The 24020-nt window shown below is 38.3% G+C and overlaps 1 protein-coding gene and 1 long non-coding RNA gene across 11 annotated transcripts in view; one reads left to right on the top strand and one right to left on the bottom strand.

Moving 5' to 3' along the window:
* Positions 1-24020, top strand: part of LOC106875408 (serine/threonine-protein kinase PAK 1) — a 190346-nt gene that overhangs the window by 70270 nt on the left and 96056 nt on the right. For 7 of the 9 annotated variants that reach the window (XM_014923521.3, XM_089337808.1, XM_014923522.3 and 4 more), the window contains exon 2: positions 4715-4803. In XM_014923521.3, the coding sequence (XP_014779007.1) occupies positions 4748-4803 (56 nt within the window). In that variant the 5' untranslated portion in view covers positions 4715-4747. Of the gene's footprint in view, positions 1-4714; positions 4804-19306; positions 21849-24020 lie in introns of those variants that run through there. The other 2 variants (XM_089337811.1, XM_014923524.3) reach the window with 1 other exon arrangement.
* The window catches only part of LOC106875410 (uncharacterized), a 113011-nt gene that overhangs the window by 52884 nt on the left and 36107 nt on the right, over positions 1-24020 (bottom strand). The window lies entirely within an intron of this gene.

Below are 24020 nucleotides of genomic sequence, written 5' to 3'. Positions count from 1 at the left end.
CTGCTCAGTATGTAGAAAAGGAGTAGGTAGTAACTCTATAAGATGTACCCGGTGCAAGCTATGGACACATAAGAGGTGCAGCAACATCAAAGGCAGGTTAACTAGCAAGATAGTTTTTGTTTGTGGCAGATGTTCAGGTGCAATAAAGACTGTAAACAAACAGGAAACAACTTCTATCTCATTCCAGGGTGAAAAACTAGAGGTAGTCGATAGCTTCCGCTATCTGGGCGACCAAGTTAGTAGTGGGGGTGGGTGCGCTGAAAGTGTAGCTGCTAGAATAAGAATAGCCTGGGCAAAGTTTAGAGAGCTCTTACCCCTGCTGGCGACAAAGGGACTCTCACTCAGAGTAAAAGGCAGACTGTATGACGCATGCGTACGAACAACCATGCTACATGGCAGTGAAACATGGGCTGTAACTGCTGAGGACATACGTAAGCTCGCAAGGAATGAAGCCAGTATGCTCCGCTGGATGTGTAATGTCAATGTGAATACCCGTCAGAGTGTAAGTATCTTGAGAGAAAAGCTGAACATTAGAAGCATCAGTTGTGGTGTGCAAGAGAGACGATTGCGCTGGTATGGACATGTGGTGAGAATGGATGAGGATAGCTGCGTGAAAAAGTGCCACACCCTAACAGTTGAGGGAACCCATGGAAGAGGTAGGCCCAGGAAGACCTGGGCTGAGGTGGTGAGGCAAGACCTTCGTACATTGGGCCTCACCGAGGCGATGACTACTGACCGAGACCTTTGGAAATATGCTGTGCGTGAGAAGACCCGGCAAGCCAAATAAGATCGTTGCCAGTGCCCCTGGACTGGCTCTTGTGCGGGTGGCACATAAGATGCACCATTTTGAGCGTGGCCGTTGCCAGTACCGCCTGACTGGCTTCCGTAGGATTTTCGAGCGAGATCGTTGCCAGTGCCCCTGGACTGGCTTGTGCGGGTGGCACATAAAAGACACCATTGAGCGTGGCCGTTGCCAGTATCGCCTGACTGGCCTTCGTGCAGGTGACACGTAAAAGCACCTACTACACTCTCTGAGTGGTTGGCATTAGGAAGGGCATCCAGCTGTAGAAACTCTGCCAAATTTAGATTGGAGCCTGGTGTTGCCATCCGGTTTCACCAGTCCTCAGTCAAGTCGTCCAACCCATGCTAGCATGGAAAGTGGACGTTAAACGATGATGATGATGAGATATATATATATATATATATATATATATATATATGTATAGTGGTCCAGTACTCTTTGTACATAATCTAAAATGTTTTAGGTTGGATAAATGTACCAATAATTGCAAGCGTATACAGCTGTTTGTGTATTGTAAGGAAACCTCTGGCGTAAATCTGTCTAAATAGATGTCACAATGACTGTCTGTAGTGGTAAAGAAACTGTAAGTAGAAGATCATATCTCAAGGGCAAGTTGAAAACTGAAGGTAAGCTAGAGTAAGGCTGTCGTGTAAGGGATGAATATCACACTGAGTCAATCATTATCATTTAACATCCGTTTTCCATGCTGGCATAGGTCGGACTGCTAGTATGTGTAAGAAAGTTGTTTGTTGCTCACCTCTGCTGAAGTTGTCATTTAATCAAGACAGTGAAGGAACTTCTATGTTAGGCATTTGTAACTTTTTATGAGAAGTGGGCCACATGAGACATGATTAATCATCAGGTGGGTTGCAATACTAAAAAAAAAAATACAAGGTAATTTTTTTTATCATGTTTGGTGCCTTTCAGAAAGTCCTGTCGGGCCACATTTTGTCCATGACTGTCATATGCTGTTGCTTGATCAAATTAGAAATAACTGCAGAATCTCTTTTTTTAACATTCCATTGTCTTAAAAAGGAAAAAGAAATAATATATTGAATAATGTAGTCCTAGATATACATAATGACTGGGTGGTCATGATTGGAATGCCTTTGATCATAATTCTCTGCATCATCAGAACTGAACTGGAACTAATCAATAAGTGCAACAAATATTATTTAGTTAGCAAATAAACAAAATAAGATAATAAAATAAAAAGAAAAGGATGAAAAACTTGCTTCAATAATTCATGTACACATCTTAGCATACCCATCGAAGCCATTGTAAGTTCTGAACAATGGGTTAGCTGCAAAGTGGTTAAAAAATTGGAGCTTTGGTGTCAGAAATGGAGGTTATTTCATGTAATGTGATCAGGAAACCTTTCTGTGGTATTCTCGACTTTTCCTAATCATATTTCAATGTTCTTTCAGGAACTTTGTAGTAGAAATGTAGTAATCAATTGATAAATCAGTAGAAAAATTGCTGGATGTGACAAGAGATCCAGGAATAATTGGTGATAAGGTGGATGAAGCTAGGGATGGTTCTGAGGAAGATTTTGGAGCCAAATAAGCAATAGTGTCAGTATTCTCAGTTGATGAGGGAAATTAGTCTTGCAAGGTGTGTGTGTGTGTATATATATATACATGTGTGTATGCATGTGTGTCTGTGTATGGTTATTCTTTTACTTGTTTCAGTCATTTGACTGCGGCCATGCTGGAGCACCGCCTTTAGTCAAATAAATCGACCCCAGGACTTATTCTTTGTAAGCTTAGTACTTATTCTATTGATCTCTTTTTGCCAAACTGCTAAGTGATAGGGACGTAAACACAGCAACATCGGTTGTCAAGCAATGGTGGAGGGGACGAACACAAACAACAAACACACACATATATATACACACACACACTCACATACATATATATATATATATACATACATACATACATACATACATACATACATACATACATATATATATATATATATATATATATATATATATATATATATGATGGGCTTCTTTCAGTTTCCGTCTACCAAATCCACTCACAAGGCTTTGGCCAGCCCAAGCCTAAAGTAGAAGACACTTGCCCAAGGTGCCATGCAGTGGGACTGAACCCAGAACCATGTAGTTGTGAAGCAATCTTCTTACCACACAGCCACTCTTGTGTCTATATATATATATATATATATATATATATATATATATATGTGTGTATATATATGTATATATATTTTAGTTGTGGAGCAGCACTATGGCTAATAGCAAGAAAAGAAATCTATAATATCAATGTACAGGAGAGAGTGGTATGGCTAGCAGATGGAATCTTGAATTTCACTCCACTGCATGTAATTTTATTAATCCATATGCAAATATAACCTGCAACTGTAGAATGCTAGTATTGATAGGCAGTTCTCTGCTGGTAGGATATATGTAGACTTGACCAGTACAAAGCACCAGAATCAATAACAGTTGCACAACTGATGTGTGGTCTTTGGATTAAGTTCAGAGAGCTTGTCTATCCTTTGGTATTACTCAGTAAGTTATTGCTGTAGACACATCAGAATTGTTTAGATACAGTGTGCATGCCTGTGTGTGTGTGTATAATATCTTATATCAGTAACAACATGGTTGTGATACAGAAAACCAGATGAGTGTGGCATGTAATTTTAGATGTTGGTTAAAATTTGTGATGTAATAGATATCTAGGAGTTGTTAGGCATGCTAGAAGTAGGAACCAGATGTCCCTGAAATGATACATTGCCATCTAAAAGTCAAAAAGACTCATTGACTAATGTGATCCCTGATATATGAAAAGAAGGGATAGTTATGGTTGCTTAGTCTGTGCTGACTTGGGACTAAACAATAAAAAGCTAAGAATGAAGTGCATCGATTGCTGTTTGCATGAATTGAAAATAGTTATAATATCAAAAATGAATGAGTTAGAACTGGTCTAATAGAACTGGCAGTCTGGTCATGGCAACGAGGGGGGTTCCAGTTGATCCGATGGAACAGCCTGCTCTTGAAATAGACATGCAGGGGGTTGAGCACTCTACAGACATGCTTATCCTTCACATAGTTCTCAGGGAGATTCAGTATTACACAGAATGGGACAAGGCTAGCTTTTTAAAATACATATGCTACTCATTTTCGCCATCTGAGTGGACTGGAGCAACATGAAATAGTGTCTTACTCAAGGACACAACACTCCATTCGGAATCAAACTCACAACCTTACAATTGTGAGTCAAATACCCTAACCACTAATCCCCATATAACACTAGATGTCTATATATTCAACCTACTCACTTTTGTGTCACATATAACTAAGAGGGGGGGGCGTATTGACAAGGTATTGTCAGAACGTCGAATAAGACACATGTAGTATTTGGTCTCTCTGCATTCTTTGTTCGAATTTTGCTGACATCAACTTTGCCTTCGCTTGAAACATGTTTTTAGTATCCATTCTGGCTCTCTCTCTCTTTCTTTCTCTTTCTTTCTCTTTCTCTCTCTCTCTATTTCTCTCTCTCTCTCTTCTGATAACGGCAGTGCCTGTGATGACACAGGTGCCAAGCTTTGTCAGTTATACCTTGGACATGGAGATACACCAACATCTATAAGAGATGTCAATGTAATTTTAAATTATTTCTATTTGAACAAATCAAAATTCAGTTTGTTTTACTTACTTTATGATATCTAATTTTAATTTATTTGAATTTCATATTTAAATTTCTAATCCTGTCTTATGTTGTGAGGGGATAGTCATCATCTTTGTATTAATGGTCATAACTAGAGGTTGCTACATGTATTTAATTTGTGTTTTATCATCTTGTAGTGAATGAATATGTTTTTAATGTTGCCATCTCTGTTTCCATCTCTCTTTCTATCATGAAATATTGTCTCTTCTATTTTCAGGTGTGAGTGGTGGGACATAAGAAGTTGAGTACCATGTCTGATGATCCAGAGAAACCACCTGCTCCACCTCTCCGTCTTGCCAGTAACAGGTAATCCAACAGTACATTTACCTACCCACCTAATTTAACCTGCACTAACAAATATACAACATTCTACTTTTAGAATCAACAGAAATTAGAGCATCAAATAGAAACCTAGCAGTATTTATTCTCAAATCCCTGTATGTAAGTTCAAATCCTGCTGAAGTCTATTTTGCTTTTTCAGTCTTTTAGGGGAAGGGTTGCTAAAATATAGTACCAGTCCAAGGTGGTGTCTTGAAGGAATTGTTAGAGCATTGAATAGAGTGCCTTATAGTATTCATTCTAGCTTTTTGTCTTCTGAGTTCTTGATGATTAAACTTAAATGGTTATCTTGTTTAATGCAACCTGCTGATCATTGGTTATCTTTAGCAGAGTTTACTCTCTTGCAAGAATTTGAGCCAAGTGTTTTGCTTAAGGGTAACTTCCTCCCACCAATTTCAGAGACCCAGAAAAATTAATGGGTTATGACTGCTACCTTTCCCTCTCTAACTAAATGGTTAAAAAAAAAATCTTGTTGAACGAACTGATTATTTATATATATATATATATATATATATATATATATATCAGGTGTAGGTGCAGCTGTTTGGTCGAGAAGTTTGCTTCCAAACCATATGATTTGGGGTTCAGTCTCACAGCATGACACCCTAGGCAAGTATTTCCTACTGTATCCCCAGGCCAACCAAAGCTTTGTGAATGGATTTGCTAGATGGAAACTGAAAGATGCCTGTCATTGCATGATTGTTGTAAATGAATGTCATTTCCAATATTCTGCAAAATAATATCTGGCTATGGTTAAATATTACCTTGCTTGGAACCAGTTAAAGGTTGGCAATAGGTAAGGTATCTGGTCATAGAAAAATCTGCCTCAATAAACTCTGTCCTACCCATGCAAGCATGGGAAAAGCAATGTTAAAATGGTGATGATGATATTGCATCTGAAGAAATTATGTCTTTATTCTTATTATTTGCTACTAGTTTTAGTCAAAAGAGTGAAGCGATACTAGAATATTGCTTTCTATAATATAGTTACTTTGGAAGGATGAAAGGTTAAATCGTCCAGAGTGGGATTTGAACTCCAATTGGGAAGAGTTGAAGTCAAATACCACAAGGTATTTGCTCAATGTTCTACTGGTCCTGCTATGTAAGTGATATGTTATAATGCCAGTCAGACACTAGTAATGTATGTAGCTTCAAGAATTGGCACAGATTCACAAAGACAATAATTTCCTGCTAGAATACTCGAGGCATGGTAACCAGAAATAAATACTCAGATAGTGGTGCTGTGATGGAGAGAAAATGAGATAATTTTTTTAGAAATATAAACTGTATTTTCTAAGTTAAGTCTAAGTTTACAAGTTTTTTGGAATATTTATAATATAGCAAAACATGAAATGGAATTCCTTTGACATTTTTCTGCTGACAAGTTTGGCGGTGAATTAGTTCTCTTGGAATGTTTAGTTAATAATGGTGAATACCTGACATTCTTTGCTGGATTTCAGAAGTGGAAGATTTAATTTTCCTTTCTTTAACAGAAAAAGACTTCATAAGTTTTTGTTGTTGTTGGTCAAAGTGATTTTTACTTTTACAGTTACACTGTGTAATAAAATTTGTACACAGCATATCCTATAGTGGCTGACAATATGTGCATTTCTGATCATGAGCAGGAGTAGTAGGAGAGCATTGTAGCCATGTATTAACAGGGATTCTTTGAGGCTTGCATAAATATAACAAAAGCAAAGCTTGAAGGAAATATTAGCCATTTTCATACTTTCTAAGGGCAAGCAAATAGGAAATAACAGTTACTACCCAAGAACAAAAGTCGTGTTACACAGTTATTGGTAAATGCTTTATGTTTATATTTGACAATTCAACTGCCATCTTAATGTGTTGCCTTTCATTCATAAATTTCCTGTTATTTAAAAAATCGTTTTTCATTGAGTCCTACAATTCAGCATTGTGTGTGTGTGTGTGTGTGTGTGTGCGTGTGTGTATATATATATATATATATATATATATGTATATACATGTGTATGTATACGTATCAGTGAAACATGGGCTGTAACTGCTGAGGACATACGTAAGCTCGCAAGGAATGAAGCCAGTATGCTCCGTTGGATGTGTAATGTCAATGTGAATACCCGTCAGAGTGTAAGTATCTTGAGAGAAAAGCTGAACATTAGAAGCATCAGTTGTGGCGTGCAAGAGAGACGATTGCGCTGGTATGGACATGTGGTGAGAATGGAGGAGGATAGCTGCGTGAAAAAGTGCCACACCCTAACAGTTGAGGGAACCCGTGGAAGAGGTAGGCCCAGGAAGACCTGGGCTGAGGTGGTGAGGCAAGACCTTCGTACATTGGGCCTCACCGAGGCGATGACTACGGACCGAGACCTTTGGAAATGGGCTGTGCGTGAGAAGACCCGGCAAGCCAAGTAAGATCGTTGCCAGTGCCCCTGGACTGGTTCTTGTGCGGGTGGCACATGAGATGCACCATTTTGAGCGTGGCCGTTGCCAGTACCGCCTGACTGGCTCCTGTAGGATTTTCGAGCGAGATCGTTGCCAGTGCCCCTGGACTGGCTTGTGCGGGTGGCACATAAAAGACACCATTTCGAGCGTGGCCGTTTTCGTGCGGGTGACACGTAAAAGCACCCACTACACTCTCTGAGTGGTTGGCGTTAGGAAGGGCATCCAGCTGTAGAAACTCTGCCAAATCAGACTGGAGCCTGGTGTTGCCATCCGGTTTCACCAGTCCTCAGTCAAATCGTCCAACCCATGCTAGCATGGAAAGCGGACGTTAAACGATGATGATGATGATGATGATTTGTGTGTGTCTGTGTTTGTACTCAAACCATCGCTTGACAACCAATGTTGCTATGTTTACGTCCCCATAAATTAGCTGTTTCGCTAAACACTCCGATAGAATAAATACTAGGCTTACAAAAAATAAACCCTGGGGTTGATTTCTTTGACTAAAGGTGGTGCTTCAGCATGTCGGCAGTCACATGACCGAATCAAGTAAAACAATACAAAACTATGCTATTTTAATCCTGAGCTAATTTTTATATATATATATATATATATATATATATATATATATATATGAGGTGGTGAGGCAAGACCTTCGAACATTGGGCCTCACCGAGGCGATGACTTCTGACCGAGACCTTTTGAAATATGTTGTGCGTGAGAAGATCCGGCAAGCCAAGTGAGACCTGAATTCAAGGCCTCTGCCAGGAGTGTAACCAACCACTTATGCGTACCTTTCCTTCTTTGGACACTAAACTCCGCTTGCGAAGACCTGTTGAGGCAATTGACATCAACCCCAGTGCTTAACTGGTACTTATTTTATCAACCCTGAAATGATGAAAGCAAAATTAACCTTGGTAGAATTTGAATTTAGAACGTAGAGATGGACAAAATGCTGCCAAGCATTTTTTCCTTGGCATTCTTAGCAATTCTGCCATCTTCACTCGTCTTCTATATTAGCAACTAAAATCTTAGTATTCATTGAACACTTAACAAATTTGAATTTCTGTTGTTGTTTAGTTTCAAGTTGGCCCTGGTTCAGTGGACCTTTGATCAAGGGCATTCCAACTATGACAATTCCATCTTTTGTTTTTCAACTAGTTATTGTGTACCCTGGTTTTCCTTTTTTGTGTTTTTGTTTTTGAAAAATATGAGGGAGATTTAGCTGCTTTCACTAAACAAGTTGAGTGACCATACATAAGCACCTTTACCTAGTTTCTTTTGTTTTGTATATGTATACATGTGTGCACATCCATATATGTATGGATGTATATGGATTAATATGTTGCTCGTATGTACATGCATAAAGGTGGTGAGACTGCAAGCTGGCAGAATCGTTAGCCAGGCAAAGTGCTTAGTGGCATTTTGTCTGTCTTTACATTCTGAGTTCAGATTCCACCAAGGTTGACTTTGCGTTTCATCCTTTTGAGGTCAATAAAATAAGTATCAGTTGAGCAATAAGGTTGATGTAATTGACTTATCCTCTTCCCCCGAAATTACTGGCCTAGTTCCAAAATTTGAAACATGTATATACACACACATATAAACACACATGCACTTATGAAAAATATCAGGTCTTGTTTAAGTGGTTCTACCGGATGTGTCCCCACTCTCACATGCTTGTTGGGTGCAATCGTTCAGTAAGCAGATTGTCTATTATCTTCTTGTCAGTTCGTCATCAAAACATGTTTTCCCATGTTGCTTTCCCTCTCCTTCCGAGTCATTTCCTCTCTTTAATCGCTCCCTCACCCACTGCATACACCAACCTCAATATTAACATCTATAAAACGGTTTGTTGATCTATTATTGCATTAGTTTCCCCACACCCACAGAAGATCATCAGGTTGTTGTTATTGTTGCTAATACTGGGTGCGGGCCTAATTTCAGATTCTCTTTTTAAATTATTTCCTTTACAATAGCTAATGACCCAAGGGGGGTTGGCTATACAGGAATGTCATAAAGTAGCTTTTTCTTTTTATTTCTTTTTTGTTTGTTGTTTTTTTTGTTTCCTAGAAGCCTTTCATATTGTGGTCAGTGGAATGTCTGATCTCAATGAATGTTATATGAAAGGTAGGGCAGAGAACACAAATGATAATAGCCTGAGAGTGGCCATGAGGAAGAATTGCACACCTATACCATTGCAGATTTTTCAGGTCAAAGTTTATGGAATAGCTTTGCCTGGCTTTGCTGTGTAGCTGTGTAGTTTAAATGTTCAGCTTATTCCTACATGGTCTTGGGTTCAATTCCACTGCATGATATTTTGAACAAGAATATTCTTCTACTAAAGTTTTGGTTCAACCAAAGCCTTGCAAATGAAATTTTGTTAGTGGGGAAATTATGTAGAAACCTGTCTGAGGAACTGTTCCTGTTTTTGGGTGGTAGATTAGCCCTTTAATGTTTAAACCGGCCATATCTGGCCCTAATATTCTACTTCTTTCATGTTCAAACTGGCTATATCTGGCCTCTCACACCTACCCTACAATGTTATTCTGAAAATAAGGAATCGCAATATTTAAATCTCAAAGCCACAAGATAATGCATGATTAATTTGAAACTGGGGGCCTGACTTTAGGTGAATTGTTAAGCACCATAGAACAACTCAGTGAAGATTTTGATGAAAATTCAATTCACCTTTATTGTTAATACCATTGAGAAAGACATAAATATTACCGATTCCCAAGCTATCCCATCTTAAAGTGCAGGATCCTGTTGCACAGACAACAAGATCCCATTACACTGAGAATCACAAACTCGTATAAATTCTTTGGACCAAAGAGTACAGAACAAAAGATAGCCATTTCCTGTAAAACTATAATTTGTTGTTGTTGTTGTTGTTGTTTAACCCCAGATTATCCCTGATAGATTAGATAGTGCTTTGGTTTGGTCCTTCAACACCTGGTGGAGTTGAAGAAGTACTGTTGTGATTGATATATGGCATGTCTCAGGTAATTTTTAAGTGAGGTGTAGCACACTCTTGCGAAGGTTGGCCACAGCTGATTTCTTAAAACACACACAAAAAGGAGAGAGAAATAGACAGAAACAAAAAAAAAAAGGAAAAAGAGAAAAAGAGATGAATACAACTCCAGTACAGAACTGGTACTTCATTTATTGACCCCAAAAGGATGAAAGGCAAAGTATACCATAGGGCAATCTATCGGATCTAAGAACTTGGCTAATTTGCCATCTTAAAGCAAACATGCCTATGAATTAAAAGTCAGTCCAGACATGACCACACTGCCTTTTCTTCTGGGACAGTGTACTCTGGACAGCATTATCCAATGTGCCCCTTTATAAAACAGGACTGGTTTGAGGGACATTTGGCTGCTATTTCTAGCAGGCCAAGTGACCATATAGCAGCTGTTGCATTGATGTATCACAACTGCTTACAACAAATTGCTGCAACATCAGCAGCAATGGTGGTGGTGGTGCCAGTAGTGGTGGTAGTTTTATTGCTGAAGATGCAGATCCTACCAAAGATACAAATCTATTTAACACATCTATGGCTGCCAGTTTTAATTGAATTGTTAAATCTGATTATTCTATGGAATGGCCCTGTCTCCTAGTATAATATCTATTGTTTTCTGAGCTTTGTTTTTCTTTTTGTTGTTCTTGTTTGCTCGTGTTTGTTTTTCTGTCATTTTTCATCTCCAGTATGAATCTTGTCTTTTCAAATATCTCCTGATCTTGAACTCTTGCTTCTCTGTTATCAGACTGACACTTCTTTTGATCTGATTCTTAAACCTTCCTTTATTCTAATGCAAGAAATAGTCCGTGGCCATTATCATCATCATCATTATCATTATCTTCATCATTGATTACTATTGTCATATGTCCAGGAATAGTTGTGTGGATTAAGAAGTACTGTTCTCAACCATGTAATTTTGGGTTCATTCCCATTTGTTTGGCACCTTGGGCAAGTGTCTTCAACTATAGTGCTAAGCTACCCAAAACCTTGTGAGTGGATTTAGCTTAATAGAAACTGGAAGAAGCCCATCATGTGTGTACATGTGTGTATTATCATCATTGTTATTTAACATCCGTTTTCCATACTGGCATGGGTTAGATGGTTTGACCAGAGCTGGCAAGCCAGAGAGCTGCACCAGGTTCCAGTCTGATTTGGCTTGGTTTCTCCTTGATAATTGATCATTTACATAGCTTTGAGTGGTTGGCAGATTTTGCCTCTTAAGGAGAACGATTGTGAGAGACATAATGCAAGACTGTAAAAGCCTGGAAACTGGTAGGTGATTGTTTCTAGAATTCTTTGGAAACCATTTCTGGGCTATTAAAATGAAGAAAACTCAATTTATAATCTTCTTAATCAGGCTTCAAAACTAAAAACTCTCTTACTTGTATCACAGTAAGGCAATGAGGGGGTCACTTCATAGTCGCCTAATTTGCTAGAAGTAGCAGCTAATTGGATAATGTAGTCCTAGAAACACCATTCCTTGAAGTAATACAGGCTGATCAAGACTTGAACACCTTTGAAAATTGGACATTTCAATCAGTACTGACCCGGGGGCTAAACAACTATTTAGATTACAGTGAGGTCAATCTTCCAGTTTAACAGGCCATATAAATAGGACAGTAATAAAGCAAGTGGGTCTCCCCTACCCTATACTCTGCTCCTTGAGATTTACAAAACCCAGCACTTATTCTGCCTTTAAGGTAAAACACAAAGAAAACAAAGAGAACCTCAAAAAAAAAAGTCATAATAGATAAAATAAAATGAAAATAAAAAATAGAAAACCTTTTAAAACCTATCTTGCATACAATTTACAAATCGATCAGTTTTTAGATTCATTCTTTACCTAATTTTTGTTTTTGTTTCCTGCACTCTGCAATTATTGATGCTGATGCACATAACAAAAATAATTGCAATAATAATAACGACTGTAATAGTGAGAATGATGATGGTGGTTCACTTGGATTGAGACTTACCATTTTTTTCTTCTATTTGCTTCCAAATTTTCTTTCCCCTTCTTTTTCTTCAGAGACCCTCAAGGGAAAGTAATGAACTGTGTACCCTTATTAGTAATTATTGTATCTGAGTAGAATCATTAACTGTGTATCCAGCAGGATTTGTGAACACACACTTCTGCTACTGCAGGGACTGGAGTGCTTACAGAATTTGCTTTGTTTCCAAGTGGCCTCAAGTTCTATTGCACAGCACAAGTGAAATTAGACAGAAACTGTATGGAAGCCTGTCATTTTTATAAATGTGTGTGAATGTTGAGCTACCTCAATTCACATGAAAAGCATTGAGCTAAAAATGGTGATATTGGTTAACATTTCCTTTTTGGATCATTTTCATAACTTCTTGTTTTTTTTTATTGTGTGCATGTGGGATGATACATCTAGCATGTTTTTCTTTCTTGTGATCAGAAAGAGACAGACATGAAACTAGCTTGGGTGGCAACCTTTTTTGAGTCTGTCTTCTCAGGTGTAACCCCTTGACCATCTTTGTGTGTGTGTGTGTGTGTGTGTGTGCATTACCATCATCATCATCATCATCATTTTAACATCTGTTTTTCCATGTGAGCATTGCTTAGATGAAACTTGTCCTTTTAGCATTCAGATTACTGTCAAACAATACTTATTCATTCAATTTGGTTTGAATTAACCATGCATCATCTTGTAGCCTGATAGAATATTGGGCCTGATATGGCTAGTTTAGATTCCAAAGGTACTCTTCTTGCCACCAACCCTTACTCTCCAAGTAAACTATGTATACCCTCTGGTTTTGTGCACAATGAACCGTTCAACAACCAGACATGTTTTTACAGCAGACGTAAATATTTACACTGCCCAATAAACAAGAGAGCAGACACAAGTGATAAGAGATAAATACACACACTTATGATGGGTTTCTATAGTTACCATCTACTAATTTTCCTGATAAGGCATTGGTCAGCCTAGGGCTGTATCAGAAGATACTGCAGGAATGAATCCTATGTTACATGGTGGCAAAACGAAATTCTTATCTACCCAACAATGCTCTCCAGCCACAAATATAATATATATCAATAGTGGTGTGTGTGTGTATACATCATCATCATCATCATCGTTTAACGTCCGCTTTCCATGCTAGCATGGGTTGGACGACTTGACTGAGGACTGGTGAAACCAGATGGCAACACCAGGGTCCAATCTAAATTTGGCAGAGTTTCTACAGCTGGATGCCCTTCCTAACGCCAACCACTCAGAGAGTGTAGTAGGTGCTTTTACGTGTCACCTGCACGAAGGCCAGTCAGGCGATACTGGCAACGGCCACACTCGAAATGGTGTCTTTTATGTGCCACCCGCACAAGCCAGTCCAGGGGCACTGGCAACGATCTCGCTCGAAAATCCTACCGAGGCCAGTCAGGCGGTACTGGCAATGGCCAGGCTCAAAATGGTGCATCTTATGTGCCACCCATACATACATACATATATATATATATATATATATATATATATATATATATATATATATATACACATATATATATACATATATATATATCTGTAAAAATATGTGACACTTATTCAGTAGCCATGATAAAACTCTGAGTTTCGGATGTCAGGGTGGGAGCCCACGCCAACATCTCTTCAGTTATCCGACCAATTGAAAATTCCTGTGAAAAATGACCGTTAAAAAACAAAGGGAAATTACTGTGTGGTGACAAGGTCAAAACGCATCTAAAACTGCGTATATTATCGCATGCACGCATATAGCCATATATGCACGCACATATCTCTATATATGCACGCATATATCAACATACGCACGCATCCACGTGCACACTCCCAAGCGCACGCACATAAAGTTCCTTGTACGTGTCTATAGGCGTACAGGAAAAAAGTTTGGAGGGGCGAAAACAGAAAAGTATGTGTGGAAAAAATACAAAAACATTAACCCTATAATTATGTGAAAGACATAAAAATAATTAAAAAATATAAATATATAAAATCCAGGTAAAAAAGGTGAAAAGCTTATACATAGACAATATAGAAACCTATCAGTACAGTCCCATCAGCAGGTCCTATCAGTAAAAATATTAAAAAATATATAACCAGTCCTCAGTCAAATCGTCCAACCCATGCTAGCATGGAAAGCGGACGTTAAACGATGATGATGATGATGATGATGATATAAAAAATATATAAGAAATGTAAGTAATAATTATAGAGAGACACAAAAATAGAAAGCAAGTTCAATCAGTAAACTCAGGGGGACCAAAAACGTAGCAAATATTTGGCCACATGTGGACATGATCCGAAAAGTTCAGTCTTTGAATTTAGACATGTGGTAGGGTCTAAGCTGCCTTTCCAGATGAGCCATCTTTCCATATCACATAAACTGCACCATATGGTCTTTAAAAGATAAAGGTGTCAGTTACAACATCCATTGGAAGATCCTAGCCAAGTGTAAACCTTACACCATATACACACATATATATACACACACATATATATACACACACATATATATACATATATATACATACATATATATATATACACACATACATATATATATATATATATATAGACATACACACACACACACACACACACACACACACACACACACACACACACACACACACACACACACACACAGATACACATGTATATCACAATCTGCTATCTCTTATCTCCCTTTCATTTCTCTTAACTTCTTTTCTTTATTTATTTCTCGCCTTTGTTTTTAATCTTTCTCTATTTCCCCCTTATATTTCTTTTCTTGTTTGCTCTACTTTCTATTTCTTTCATTCTTTCAATTCAACTCTATCATTTCTTCCCCATCTGTCATACTCCATCTCTACCCCTCGTTTCCCTTCTTCCATTACTCTCTCTCTCTCTCTCTCTCTCTCCCTTTTTTTCCCCCATATTTATCCATGTCTTTCCTCTTCCTTCGAATCTCACTCCCTTCATACACATTCTCCCCCACCCTTTTTTTTTTTTATCCATTTTCTCTCTTTTACTCCCATTCCTTCTGCAAAATTAGTGAATTATTTTCTAATTTCAAGGTACACTCTATGACTGTTGTTTGTGTCTGAGAAGAGGAGGTGAGGCCTGATTTGAGAGCTGAGGCTGATCAGGGACACTATATGTGTGTGTGTGTGTGTGTATTATATATATATATATATATATAGTTATGTATATAATGTGTGTGTGTGTGTATATATATATATATACACACACACACACACCGTCCATACCTTTGCACACATGCATGCATGAACTCCCACATATGTGCAGAAACTTATACACATTCATACTGCATGCATATATATGACATACATCGCCATGTGTATTAGTACGATACTACACCACTACCATTGTTACCATCTCGCTAGCACCTCCTCACCGGCACCTCTACCACACTGCTGCATTGTAGCCACTACTTCCAGAGATACAAAAACTCTACCTATACACCACTAACACATCAAACATCATGACTGTCACCACCCCCAGCACCACCACCACCACGACACTGCTGCCCTCACCACCACCACCACGACACTGCTGCCCTCACCAACACAGTCATCCCTACTCAGCTATTACCATCACTCCCCCATCACTACCACTAACATTGCCACAGCTACAGTAATTTTTTTTTTTTTTTTACTACCACTAACACTGCCGCCACCACTACAGTAATTTCCATTGCCAACACCACTAGCACTACTAACTCCACTGTCACTACTATAGACATTACTATTGCCTCCACCACTACTGGTACCACCACTGCTGCCACCACCATCACTATCATGCTGCTCTAACAGTCACCTTCTTCTCCCCCCCCCCCCCACTAATCTCCTTGTGATTATGATTCATGTCTGGCTCGCAGCTCTCTCTCTCTCTCTCTCTTTTTCTCGCTCTCTCTCTCTCTTTCTCGCTCTCTCTCTCTCTCTCTCTCGTCTAACACACTACACCTACTCTTCGTTGTGTACTCACACATACACAGGGATACACATTTACATGCATGCATCCACACTTCAATTGTCTCAGTGTACATTTGTCTAACCCTCTCCATCTGACATTCCTACAATGCAGGCATTGGACACACAGAAAAACACGCAAGCACATTCTTATAACATACTTGTGTACATATGCACATGCACATACATTCCTATCATAGAAGCACACACACATTTACAATAGAATGCATACAAGTGCACATTCCTAAAATACAATATACACGTTAGTACACATAACGCATGCATCACATATTACAGACCCACTGCTATACATAACACGTGTACGCAGATTACTAGTCGTAACATACACATTACTATGCCTCTACCTAGACATCACTACACAGTATTGTTACACATTTTTACACATAACGCATGCATAACTAAATATAAGACACACATTACTACATATAACACACACACACACACACATTACGGCATATAACACACAGACACATTACTATGTATAACACATTACCACACATAACACATATGGCACATTGCATTACTACATAGCACTACACACATTACTATACATGTAACACACATTACTGTACACCTAACACATACATATTACTATACACACAGCGCACACATTATTTTGGACATAACATACATGTTACTGTACACATAATATGCACATTACTATATATATATAGTACACACATTACTATACACATACATATTACTATACACATTACTGTACACAACATACATGTTACTGTACACATAACATACACATTATGTACACTATGTACACATAACTCATATATTGCTATACATAGCCTACTTCTATGCATAGCCTTACACATTCATTTCTGTCTGGAGTTTATTCATTTTCAGTGACTGAAATGAGTTACAGAATGAAAGAAAGAGAAAAACTATATTCTTTTATTCTTTTACTGGTTTCAGTGACTGGTTGCAGTGACTGGTTGCAGTCATGCTGGAGCTCTTCATAGATGGGTTTCATTGATCAAGTCGACCCCAGTAATTATCTTTAAGAATGGTATTTATTTTGTCACCTCTCTTTTACCAAACCACTAAGTAATAGGGATATAAACAAACTAACAACTGTTGACAAGTGGTGAGATCAGTACAATCCCCCACTGACACACACATACACATGTGTGTATATATGACAGGCTTCCATGTAGTTTCTGTCGACCAAAATCACTCACAAGGCATAGGTCAACTTGAGATTGTAGTAGAAGACACTTGCTCAAGGTGCAAAGCAAACTTCTTCACACTACCTATATCATCATCAGCATCATCATCATATTTTATGCCTCTTTCATACAGTCCCAAACTTATGGACAGATCCCATCTCTTGTCTACATAGTCCCTACCCTCTTGCTCACCTAACAACAAAGACACCTGGCCCTGCCCTCTGGTACACTCAATGACAGAAATAACTGACTTTATTGTGGTACATGCCTTAATAGTGTAGACTGGATGAGTCTTATTTGCCACTTGCACCAGAAACGCTGGTCAGTACCCCAGTGCTAAAGATCCCGTCTACTTGTATCGGTTCTGATTACTGCCCTCTTAAATGTGTTGGAGTTTGCAGAAATGTCTGACTTGTGTTTCTGTTTTAACATTTTCTACCGCCAGATGTTCTTCCTATTACCATTCACTTTATGTATGAGGGGCATTTTATTGTGGTGCTGATATTTATACACACACACACACATATATCTTAGTCAGAGTAGATCCATTTCAGCCAATCTCACTAATTGGTTTTACACCTGATATTAGTTAACTGGATATTAGTTAACAGGGTAGTAAATTGAAATCATGTGATCCTCAGAGGTGGGAGTTAGGGAAAATACCCAGTTTTGCACTGGGTATTAGATAACTGGGTGGTTAACTAAAATCATATATGAAACCAATTGGCTAGACCAAATGAAATGACTCTGTAATACTGTATACTTTGATTAATATACCCATTCTAATGGCAGTTTTATAAGTACCTATTTTTTAATTTATGGATTACACGTTTGCACACACACACACACACACACACACACACACACACACACACACACAAGAACGCAAATAGGTTAAGGTTCACTACAGCTGTTTCAGACACATTTTTTTTTGCTGAACAAATCAGTTACATCACAAAAAAAGTTTTCTTCAGGTGAATTAAAAATTAAATCGAAAATTCAATTGGATTCTGCAAATAATTATTTTATGTGTGTGTGTGTGTGTATTGTAGAGAGGGGGGGAGTAATACAGGTATATCAAATACCATAGAACATAAATTCTTGATTTATTAACATTATTTCCCCCTCCAGAGGATGTATCATAACTACCAAATGGCAATTAAAACAAGTTCTATTTGAGAAGGGGATATAATTTCAATATTCAAGGATCCTCCAATGTTGACATGTCATTAAGATAACGGTTAGGCTTATTGCCCGGAAATAATAAGACAATCATCGATACGTTTCCTGCTGGATAGCCGTTAGCATTACGACAGTTGTCTAACTTTATCTCCTGTAGCCAAGGGACTCAAGCTTACAGATAAATGAGTAGAGCATATTTATCGCCTAGTTATAGAAATAAGTAAAAAAAATAATTAGGAGAAATAACTGAGCGACCAATGGTATGTATTTGGACAACATAGACAAATACAGGTATATGAAATACTACACAACACAAATTCTTGATTTAATAAAATTATCCACCTCCCGAGATGTCCCGTCAAATCTAGACTAGCTTGTAAAAACGGATATCGAACGAACGAGCGCACTCGTACACACACACTAAAGTATATATATTTCTGTTTATATAAGTACCTAATTCATCTGAATCTTTATATATATATATATATATATATATATATTGAACAAACAGCCCTCTATAAACAAATATATAACTGCATCACCTACATATACACTAAACTATGCCGCCTGTGTGTACATACACAGAGTTGTGATTCTAATGTGTTAACTTCCACCGCAATGATTGTCTTCGTGCAGAAGCACCTTTAGGAACTCCTGTACTTATTGTTGCGTCTGCGTTTGTCACCTTACGTAATACACTCCAGATCCGGTTATTTTGCTACAGCTACCTCGCCTTACACATTGTACCCCCATCTCTGACAGCCCCCATCTTAAACGTCCCACTCATCACTACCACTACTACTCTGCATTATTGACTCTTTATTTCGAGTTCCACTTTGATATGCTAGAGCGACAGGGGGCAGGATGAACATGCAGGATGGGCAGGTGACATTGTTCTCTGTGCACTCCCCACCATCTGAATCCGCACGCTTACGTCACATATCAACAAGATCAGAGTTGTTGAAGACGGGTACCAACACTTTTCATCGGAGAGTCTGTGAATGAACAAGAGCTGCCTGACACTCCTCCCCTCCCTCGCTACCAGTAAGTCACTCCCCGTGTTCTATACTCCCTTAAACCTGTCTACCCCAACTCACTCTACCTTGCCTCTTATATTCTGCACTCTCGTAATCTACCTTCCCTCTTTATGTCTGATTTACTGTGACTATTTTACTTCGTTCTAATACATTCTTTCATTTTCCTTCCCTTTTTCTGTCACCTTTACCCACGCAAATACATACACGAGGTGTTTCACTCTTCTTAGGTGTAATATCGTTGTATTCAGGCAAATTAAGCAATTAAGTCTTGTATTTGCGCTATGAAAAATATTTCCGGAATTGTGACACAAAATCCATAGACCCAGTATTTTGTTTTATATTTTTCGATGGCAATGTCCTCATTTAAGTTTGATTAATAGCATTCGAAACATGACCATCTCGTTGTTTTGTTTTCTTTTTGCGTCCAGGACCACAATATCCAACACCTTTTTCATTTCAAGATATTAAGGTGTGATTTGAGAGGTATACGATTGCTGTTTCTAGCAGTGTCTCGTAATAACGGTGGTTTCTAATGTAGCCATCAAGGTCCCATACATTAGGGTACAGCTGAGCACACTCTGTTGCCCTTTCCTCTATCCCTCAGCATTTCACTGTATTTTATCGACCCGGAAGTAAAGGGACGTAACTAAATACCGCAATCTACCCGTTCTGACAGAAACTAGTTTACGAAGTATTGTCGCCACTCTCATTTCCTCGCCTATCTTTCTGTGTAAATTTATTCTGGATCACAGCTATGTATTCCTCAGTATTATTCTTCATATTTTATTAAAACAAACAGAAAAAATCCCTGTGCCTGATTATCTCCTCCCTGTCTCCCTTTCAACCCCCAGGGACTATTATTCTGTCAGTCACTCATCTGTCTATCCATATAGTGCAGTCAACAGTAATCGCATTCCCGCTGACTAAACTATCTCTCCTATGTCTGTCAGGCAATGAATTAGTTCCATGCTGGGGGGTTTTTGGGGGGTTTTTTTTCCATACTTTCATCTTCCCAGAATATCTCCAACTCTCTCTTACCCTTTACATCAACCTTTCCGTCTCTCCACTTCACCCGTTTTCACCATATCAACTTTATTAAAAATATTGTTTTGTTTTGTTTTGTAAAAATTTTTTAGTTTTGTTTTGTTTTGTTTTTCTTTCTTCCTTGTGTTAATGTTGCTGTACTTCTTCCTCCTCCGGCTGGTATATGGGCGTAAAACATGATTTAGTTGCGTTACTGTGTGAAATCAGCCGTTTCTTGTTTTTAATGAAGATAGATAGATAGAGACAGCCACGAGTAAACAAATAGAGAGACAATCAAAGAAAGGAATCAAAAAGAGCGAAGTCTGCTACTGTTGCTGCTACTACTGCTGGTATTGGGAGAAAGGGAGAGAGAACCAGTTGAAGTTGCGACTGAAAGCTGAAGATTTTTCAACAGAACATCCAGTTGGTTTAGAATGCAATCACGAAAGAGTTGGCAGACTGAGCGAAGCCGGCCGGCCGGTTTATTTTTTTCTCCGTAAGGGAAGCCTGCCAGCTCGCCTAGCCTAGTCTAAGCTAGATTCTTTACCTGTTTGTTGCCATTCCATTCTTCCTGCCCGAGTCTCTAGCTTTACTTTTTACTATCCTCTTTTTTATCTTCCTCTCATTTTAACTTTCATTCTGACATTTTAGAAGAAAGAAATGGGAGAATAAATAGGGATTCTCTTCTGCAGCAGCACTACTTACTGCTTTACTGCCTTCATCGTCACAGCACCCAATATTCTCACCATACAGATTCCACCGCCTCCACCATCCCTTTCCTCTTTAGTCGGGTGATCTCTCAACTTACTTTCTCTCTCTCCCTTTCCCTATTTATTCTGTTTGCCAGTGATCATCACATAATGGATTGGGTTCCATTTTTACTTGACGGCACTCGATAATTTTGATCTCGTTTGTGAACACTTTCTTCTCGTTGAAACTATGAAAAAACAGCAGTGCTCTGTAGGATTCAGTCGGACTAAAACCTGAAGGGATTTTTTGGTTGAGAAAAAACAAAAAAAAAAACAGGGTGAAGAAGAAAAATCCGAGACAGCTAAACAGTATATATTTATATTTATAAATATATATACCAGCTTCTTTACACGACTTGATTCTGGTATTTAGAAGAAACACAAATCCTTTTGCTCGAGTTTCATAAGGTAATGTTGGATGATCAATCTCAGCCATTTCTTTCTTGTTTATGTGATGTTTCAACATAAAATGTAACTAAAACTGTATATTCATTCACTTTGTAATATTTTTTCTATATCCTCATGTTTTCTTTATATTTTCACCATTTATAATTTGGTTTTGTATGTATACTATTGATGTTACAGTATAGCATTAGGGTTCATCTAGACGTCGTTCCCTTTCATTCAAGCAACAGAAGTACATTTTGTTTTCAGCGATCCCAGTTAGCAGAATTTCATTTCTTTTCACCGTTAAAAGTCATTTCATTTGTGTAGGGTATAGGAAACGAGATCGTGAGAGGTTCAGGCGAGTTGGGATCACACACGCACAGAAACACTCACGCGCGCACTCACACACGTTTCTAAAATGAAATGGGTTTTCAACAGGGATCAGAAATGAAATCATGGACTTGGGTTCGCTGGAATTGATTTTTACGTGTGTGTGAAAAACTCGCTTTTGTTTCTCTGACCAAACTTGTCGATGTTCCATGCTACTGCTAATTGCCATCACACACACACACACACACACACACGCAAATTGGTATCTAACTTTATATGCAACTCTTGGCTGAGAAAGAGAGTTTATTTCGTATCCGTCTTTTTTTTTTATTCTTAAACTTTTAACAATACTTTTCGCCCCCTGTAGTATCCCGCCACCGCCTCTGCCTCCAAAATTAAAATCTAATGTATATTAAATTCTGTTATAGAGTTCATCTGCTACTGAAGTCAACTTCCCCTTTTATTCCTACGGGACCGTTAGAATGAGATACTAATGAAGTACACGGGGTCGATATGATTTAACCTAACCCCAATCCTCAAATTCTTACGCTTATGTCAGAAATAATTTTGGGTGCATGTGCGCATGGATGTATGTATGGAGGGTGGGGGTGTCAAGACTTTGTTGCTAGCAATAATAGTAGCAGTAGTTGTCAATCAAGCTTATTCTTAATCCATATATAGATAGGGGGCGGGTAAAAAAAAAAAAAAAGAAGAACCTTTTTCAGCGATAAAAGGTATGTTACATACGGGTGAGCTCACCCAATTATTGTTGGTTTCTGTATGCATGTGTGTATTTCTGTGTTTGAGAGGAAGTTCTCAATTCAGAAATTATTGTAGTCTCCGAGACCTATTTCACTATTTAAGTTCGTGTATTTCGTTTGATCGCATTTGTGGGTGCGCATGTATGTGTGTGTGCGAGAGAGAGAGAGAGCGCATAGTCACAGGCCTACGAAGAGATTACACTGTGATAGTCTTTTATTGTTGGATAATATGGGTGTATGTTATAGGTTATTGTACCATCTCCAATCACCCTTTTCTTCGACATCACCGCCTCTAATAATATACACGCTGGACATTCGTTGTATTGTACACAATTCCTATCCCTGTCTTAAAAACGTAGACGTTGGATTAGGTGGTCCCCATGTACACTCTGAGAAAAATAATAGAATAAAAGATAGGGTAGTCTCAGCTGAAACAGCTACTCGGCCGGGCTAAGCAACTATAACCAAAGGAGGCTTAGTATAGTAGTAGTAGCGCGTCGGACTAAATGCTTATTGTCATATTTCTTACGGCTCATTTATTATGTTCTGAGTTCAAAGACTGACGACTTTTCGGGGTCGATAAAATAAGTTGCCAATTGAGCACTAGGGTCCATGTAATCAACTAGCACTTCCAAAATATCTGGCCTTGTGGCTATATTTGAAAGAAATTATTATTAATGCTGGGGCTTTAATAATAACGATTATTATTAAAATTCTTAGTGGCATTTCTTCCAACTTGTTCATTACGTTCTGAGTTCAAATTCCGCCGAAGCCGACTTAGCCTTTCATCATTTCAGGGTCGATAAAGTAAGTACCAGTTGAGCACTGGGATCGATGTAATCGATTACCCTTCTCTTAAAAAAAAAAAAATTTAATCAAAATTTTTTTTTTTAAATGCTGGCCTTGTGTCAAAATTTGAAGCTTTTATGTTGTTAAATTTTGCTCTAACAGTCAGATATGATTTATTGATCCTTCTGGGACTACAAACTCAGAATCTATCGGACGAATATAATGGTGTTCTTCGGATTCATGGCGAAATCCACTTATTGTTGCTGTTGTTTCAAGAAACGGTTAATATTTAATCTTTTGGTTATCGAACCCT

Source organism: Octopus bimaculoides, chromosome 19, assembly GCF_046866305.1.
Source record: "Octopus bimaculoides isolate indiv1 chromosome 19, ASM4686630v1, whole genome shotgun sequence".
Taxonomy (NCBI): domain Eukaryota; kingdom Metazoa; phylum Mollusca; class Cephalopoda; order Octopoda; family Octopodidae; genus Octopus; species Octopus bimaculoides.
Note: the sequence above shows the minus strand (reverse complement) of the source record. Positions and strands in the feature narration are given on the sequence as shown.